This window comes from Zonotrichia leucophrys, chromosome 5 (assembly GCF_028769735.1).
Source record: "Zonotrichia leucophrys gambelii isolate GWCS_2022_RI chromosome 5, RI_Zleu_2.0, whole genome shotgun sequence".
NCBI lineage: Eukaryota > Metazoa > Chordata > Aves > Passeriformes > Passerellidae > Zonotrichia > Zonotrichia leucophrys.
Genome location: NC_088175.1, coordinates 45,205,711 through 45,212,340, shown reverse-complemented (window position 1 = coordinate 45,212,340; position 6,630 = coordinate 45,205,711). Strand labels below are relative to the sequence as shown.

The window sequence follows — 6,630 nt, the reverse complement described above, 5'->3', positions numbered from 1 at the left end:
GAGGAGCGGGGTCGCTCCGGGGGTCCCGGGGACGGTCGGGGACCCTGCCTGTCCCTGCCCGGTCCCGCCCGCCGGGCAGCCCTTGAGCGGCGGGGCCACCGTGCCCGGCGAACGCGCAGCGCCTTGGGGCGGGCGGGACCGGCGCTCCCGGGGCCTCGGGGCGCGGTGGGAGCGCTCTGAGCGCCCAGGCGCTGCACAGCATCCCTGCCGGGCCGCTTCTGCCCCTGCCCGCGCCCGCTCCGGGGTCCGTGTCCCCCCCGTGTCGAGTGTCCCCCCCGTGTCGAGTGTCCCCGCCGCCGCGCCTGGGCAAACACCCGCCGGCAAACATCCTGAGCGGGCAGGTGCTGCCGTGACAGAGGCTGCTCGGCGGGTGATGCATGGGCGGCGTGCAGCTGCCCGGTAATCCCCGCAGGGCAGCGCGGGGCCAGCCCCCCTTCCCGGGAGCATCCTCCGTGCTCGGAACGGCGCTGCATCTGCACCTGCACCTGCCCTGGAGTTGTGATGGAGATGCTGGTGATGCTGATAGTTTCCTCTCGGAGGAAACTCGGCCCCGGCCCGGGGGAGCGGTGCGGGCGCCCGGTAGGGCAGAGCACGGAGCCGCTCACTGCCGCCACGGGATGCTCGCAGGTGTCGCTTGTCCCCGGCCCCGGTGAGGAGCGGCGGGTGTCGCCGCCAGCGCTCCCTCCCCTGCCGAGGAGCTGCCCCGGCGTGCTCCCCTCGGGCAGCGACCGGCGCTGCCGCCCGCCGTGCCCCTGCCGCGCTGCACACCCCGCCGGTGCGGGATGCTCTCGGTGCGCCGGGAGAGCGCCGGGAGCGGCGGCGGCGGCCGGGGAAGGGCGGGAATTCCCGGGGAGGGAGGGAGAGAGGGAGCGGCCCCGCTCTGCAATGCGGTCCCGCTGCTGCAGAGGTCGCCACGCGTGAGCGGTGCAGCGGGGGCGCGCCGGGAGCGGCCGCCCCGCCCCGCGCAGCGCCCCGGCCGCGCCGCGCCCGCCGCGATTTTTGTGAATGGGACCCGCGCGGAGCGGGCCATGACGTCACCGCCCGGCCCGATTGGCGCCCAATGGAGGAGCGGGCCCCGTCGGGCGGCCGGCGCGGTGATTGGCTGGCGGGCGCGCGCGGGCGCCCACGCAGGCGGCGGCGGCGGCAGGTATAAAGGGGCGGCGGGCGGTGCGGGACCCGCGGATCGGCGGCGACACCGGCACCGGCAGCGCGCCCCTCCCCTCCTGCTCCGCGCCCGATCCGGTAAGCGCCGCGATGTGCTGTCCCCGCCGCGGCTCTTGCGCGGCTCTGCCGGGCGCGGGGTTGTGGGACCGCGGGACCGCCGCTCAGCGCAGCGGAGCCAAGGCAGCCCTTCCCCGCTCGGTCGCTCCCTCGACGTGGCGTGTCCGTGTCCGGCCAGGACAAAGTGCTGCGGCAAAGGTCACGGCCGGGGCGCCCCCGGGTGCTGCGGGCATGAGGGGCGTCCTTCGGAAGTGGGGTCATGGTTCCCGTCGAGTAATGGGAGCTGGCAAAAATGAGGATGGTGTGGTGGTTGTGATGCGCTCCTTGGAGTGCAAGACACTGATGTTGTGAGAGAGGAGTATCTCAAATCTTCAGTAATAGATATTTTTACAGCTTTTGTGCTTATGGCTGATTTTTAACTTACCTGTTCTCTGGTTTCAGAGTAGAAAGTGTTTATTGAAGTAAAACTACTTAATTCTTAGTGTAATCTGAACTGGGTTGTTAGTGTGCTGGCTGGCAAGAAGCAGGCAGCTTCAGGTAAAGTGCTAACAAGGGCACATGGTTCTCAAAAATGTTAAACACTTACGGTTTTACCTTGTCATTTGTATCTGTCCGTGTCGGGCACACTGTCTGTGACATTGTGAGCAGTAGTCAGAGGAATGTATTTTCTGCCAGTTTTAGGAAAACTGCTCTAAGTTGAATGCAAATAACTGCAGGTCTGAAAAGCCACATTTTTCTGCTTTGTAATAGAGCCGAGCTATAATAAAATTTTGAGTAAAGTAAAGCACAATAGCAATAATCACAACAAACAAAAAGGTGAATTCAAAATCTAATGCGGTTCATATTTGTGCTACTTGTGGCTGGGAAGCAATGACCTCTTTAGTGGAACTTGCAGGATTGAGAGGGTTGGAAAACAGCCATTGCCTGATGTACCTCTTTGTTGTAGAGAGGAAATCATGGTTATGCTGAAGATTTCATCTTTCCTTGCTGTTTATGCCTTGGTTGTGTGCCAGATGGACAGCTTCCAGGCAGCCCCAGTCAGGTAAGAAGCTGGTCCTGTTGCTGAGTGCTCTGTCTGAATGGGATGAAAATGCTTAATATTCCTGAGAGCTCCAGGAGGGAAACAGACCACGGTGAAGGAGAAAGGAGGCTGCTTTTTGTGCTGGGGCATTTTGATTCCATCTTTAAACCTCCTGACGCTGCGCGTGAGCAGAGCGCGTCGGGGCTCACACATTCACTGAAAGGCACAAAGGCACTGTCAATGACACACAGGCTGCCAAACCCCTCTGCCTGCAGCAGCCTGGGCTTTACTCACCCTGTTTCCCTTGCCTCTGCCCAGACCTGGCCTGGAGTCCCTCACGGAGCGGGTGGCTCTCAGTGATTACGAAGCCCGGCGGTTGTTAAACGCGCTGGTGAAAGAGTTCTTACAGATGACAGCAGAGGAGCTGGAGCAAGCCTCTGAGGGGAACAGGTAAGGACTGCAGCCCTGGGCAGCAGAACAGCAATGTGGGGGTGTTGTATGTTTGGTATTTAGCAAAAGGCATTTGGGCAGACCCTCTGCAGGTCAGGATCTTTTTTGTTTTCTTGGGGTTATGGCTGACTGGTAAAGGATGATACTGCAGAGACATCTTAGTGTTGGTGTCAGGAGAATGGCTTTCACCTAGTTAACCTGCCTCTGTCTGTCTCTTACTTCTGGAAGTGGAGGGCGATTTGAGCTTGAATGAGTAGGTTGTGTTAAAATATGGCAGCAAAAGGTATGTCTTCCCAGTGGGAGTGCTAGGGCATCCCTCAGTCACTCTTGGATTCTCTGTCGTGCAAATGCATGCTGGTGTAAGGCATGGAAAGCCCCTGGCAGGAGGGATGTGTTCCTCCTGATGCACGCAGCAGCAGCGCCACTCTCCCTGGGACCAAAGGCATGCAGGAGCACTTGCACTATCCTAACAGGATTTGCATTGCAATGCATGGGGATGGATGAGACACTGAACAGCATGCGGGATGTGGGGGAAGTTCAGCTTCCTGACCTCTGACTGTACGAGCATCCAAAAGGCTAATGGACTTGCTTGTCAACAAAATTGGATTCATTAACAAATGGTGTTTTCCTTCTGACTGCTTTTGTATGGACTTGCCTGGCATGGAATGCGATGTGGAGGGCTTGGATTTATTTTGAATGAATGTTTAAGTTTCCTAGCCGTAGCTCTTTAACGCGGGGAAGAAATGCATGGATGTGCATGCTTGAGGTTACTCTTCCTTCGGGCATGTTTTTATTTTCTTTCCCCCCTGCAGCCTGGATAAGCCCATTTCCAAACGCTGTGCCAGTCTGAGTACTTGTGTGCTGGGCAAGCTGTCTCAAGAGTTGCACAAATTGCAAACTTACCCTCGCACTGACGTCGGGGCTGGAACTCCTGGCAAGAAGCGGAATGTGCTGAGTGACCTGGAACACGAACGCTATGCAAACTATGGGGAGCCCCTGGGAAACAACTAGACATGCTTATTCCTCCCCCTTTCCCTTTTTTAACCTGGTGCATGTGGATATAACTCTGATTGCTAACTTTGCTGTGTTCTTTTGATTCTGTTTTCGACAGAGAATGTTTGAGATGGACCTAATGTTAGGAAGACCAAGAATATAACATGCATATCAAACTAGGGGAAAAAAATAAATAAAAATGATCAGCACTGCCTTGACATTCCAAATGATTTTCTTAGACATTGATTAAAAAGAAATTCTAAAAAAGGTTCTTCATTTTTGGCTGCTAAATGCTCAAGTAGATCTTTCTTTTGTGCTTACCCATGCACTTGTTCAATAAACCTATTTTTCTATAAGGGTTAGATCTGCTTGGTTTAACATTTTGTTTTAGAATGTGAGATTTCTAGATGTGCTTAGGAAAATTTTGCAGCTTGTCTTAATGGTCAAGAGAGGCAATGCTAGTAACTTCTAGAAAAGTTCAAAGAGAGCTTAGAAGTCAAAGTTCCACATATAAATTGATATGTAGTGCTGTAATCAGGCATGCACGCAATCCTGTTGGTAGGAACCCTGAGAAGCAAAGAAATCAGGAAGGCTCATACTTATTCATTCTAACAAACTAGAAATGTAATCCTGTTTAAAACTGATGCTGAACATGTCCAGGTAAGAATTTTGTGGTCTTTTTCTTTTCTTATTTTACAATAGGTCTTTGCTCTATATTTAAAGCTTATGTACCTTTAAAATATTTGTGTTGATTTACAGTTCACCTACCTTAGGTTGCCTTGCATTAAGAGCCAAACCCAGATTTCCTTACAGTTCTGTTGCAGCACTGCATCTATCTTGTAATTAGAGGCCTCTTTCAAAAAATTGGCATTGATTGTTTAAACAACCTTTCATTGCTGAAATTAATAAATTGCCTTGTGATGCTTAGCTGAGGAAAAATCCCTCCTACTGCAAGAAAAACTCATTGCTTTAGTAGAAAATTCTGCAAGCAAGGATTGTGTGAATGCATATTCCTTGAATATGCATTATCTTGCACTATATCTAGCACATCTGTTAGCTGTAGGCTGAATTGTGAGCAGAGAACTAATACTGTCACAGCCTGAACTGTCCCATGGTGGAGTTCTGTAGTAGACCAAGGTCCAACTGGAGGAAAGAGAGGTTCTCCCATTCCCACTGAGCACCTGGAAGCTGTGTTTTCGTGTGGTTCAGCTCTGAAGGCAGCTGGTCAGAGCCACTGACAGGGATCCTGCAGTGGTCAGTGGTGCTCCAATTCCATGTTTTCTGTTAGGGAGCACAGGTGTGGGAGTGAGAAGTGAGAATCTGTCTTTCAGGAGCACCTCCAGCAAAATACAAATGAGCTTTTGGAGGAAGAGGGGATTGTTTAAATTCTCCAGGTCTGAACCTCCTCAGCTCCTTTCCATGGCCATAATGCCCGGTTGGAGGCAGGCAGCAGCCCAGGTGTGGCTGAAAATCTGGCTCTTTTATAAAGTGAGCCTGACATTGAGAAAACCATGAAGAGGCTTGTTTTAGCAGTGATAAGCCATGCACAGAAGGTGCCAATGCCTGCTGCACTGCCAGCCTGCTTTGAATCCTGCAGCAGAGCCCTTGCTGGCCACAGCCATGTCTGACTGCCTGCAGGGCTTGTGCTGCAGGAGCTGACTCTTCCCTTTCCTCCTGAAAAGCAGTGTGACAGCACAGAAGAGGGCCTGCAACACAGCCACCTGCGTGACCCACCGCCTGGCAGACTTCCTGAGCAGGTCAGGGGCCGTGGGCAAGAACAACTTCGTGCCGACCAACGTGGGCTCCAAGGCCTTCGGCCGGCGGAGAAGAAGCGTCCAGATGTGAGGAGCTGAATGGTGAACGCGGTAAATGCACAGCCCCAAACACAGCCTGGGGCAGCACCAGAGTTTGGGTTGTGTGGGGGGAATGCCAGACCTGCAGTGGTCACCTCTGAGAAGACGGGGAGTTAGAGTGTAAAAAAAAAAAAAAATTTACAAATAGAACAAAAATGTATGTACAAGAGCTTTTAGAGATGTTCTGCTTGTGTTAGCACCTCCACAGTGCATTAACTAAACACAGCCATTTGGTTGAAATTGTTTCCTTGTTTTACCACTAACATTTCATTATCAATGTATCAGTAACTCTGGTTTTCTTTCTTACAGGTTGCAATGAAACTGAAAACTCGACTTTAATTTCTAATGGAAGCAACTCTTCTTCATAAACCAAGACCACCAAAAAGATTAATTTTTCATCCTACTATTGAAAATGTTTTATTTAATACAAATGAAAACACTTCTGTTATGTATAGTAAAAGAGAATCTAGTTATTAAAGTTAAATTATTGTATATTCTTTTTATATGCAACTCTATTTCAAATAAAATGTGACGGCATCTATTATTTATTTATCTTCCAGCTTATGTGATCCATGCTACTTATCCTGGCCCTACTGCCAAATCTCGGGGATTATACTAAACTGCTGCCTGGCAAGGCATATGTGTATTATACAGTGTGCTGTGCCTTGATGTAAAACACTTAACTATCCTGATTGTACAGTATGTTTAAAAAAAAAAGAGAGAAATCACTTCAGTATTGTATTATTTGTGAATTTACGCAAAATTAAAAAAAGTATTTTAGATACACTTGGATTGAGAAACTGATTTTTCATTTGGATATGCTTCTGGAGACATGTGGCACCAAGCCAACACCATTGCAGATCAGCTAGTCCATTGATCTGCTCCAGCCTTATTAACTATAAATACTAGGGTTTGAGTCAAAAGTTCAGAGCAGAAAGAACAGCTACTTTTTATATGTATTAAAAAAAAACCCAAATGAACCAAAAGACACCACTTAGTGAGACTTCTGCTAGAAAAATAAGATGAAGCCACAGGTACATCTAGTAAAAACATGGGGACAAATTTCATTGTGTAGTTTAAAACAAATAATTT

General features: G+C 50.7%; 1 protein-coding gene across 5 annotated transcripts; it reads left to right on the top strand.

The window, feature by feature from the left end:
- The first annotated feature begins 1,144 nt into the window (after nucleotides 1–1,144).
- On the top strand, nucleotides 1,145–6,323 carry CALCB (calcitonin related polypeptide beta). Of its 5 annotated transcripts, none has more exons than XM_064714084.1 (5): nucleotides 1,145–1,242; nucleotides 2,168–2,263; nucleotides 2,561–2,692; nucleotides 5,368–5,550; nucleotides 5,848–6,323. In XM_064714084.1, exons 2-4 carry the CDS (start codon nucleotides 2,178–2,180, stop codon nucleotides 5,528–5,530), a joined length of 381 nt encoding a protein of 126 aa, XP_064570154.1. In that variant the 5' UTR covers nucleotides 1,145–1,242; nucleotides 2,168–2,177; the 3' UTR covers nucleotides 5,531–5,550; nucleotides 5,848–6,323. The 5 variants fall into 5 exon arrangements, with proteins under 5 accessions (XP_064570154.1, XP_064570155.1, XP_064570153.1 ...); XM_064714085.1 differs by having other exon boundaries at nucleotides 5,371–5,550; nucleotides 5,848–5,988; XM_064714083.1 differs by having other exon boundaries at nucleotides 5,371–5,526; nucleotides 5,848–5,953.
- The last annotated feature ends 307 nt before the right edge of the window (nucleotides 6,324–6,630 follow it).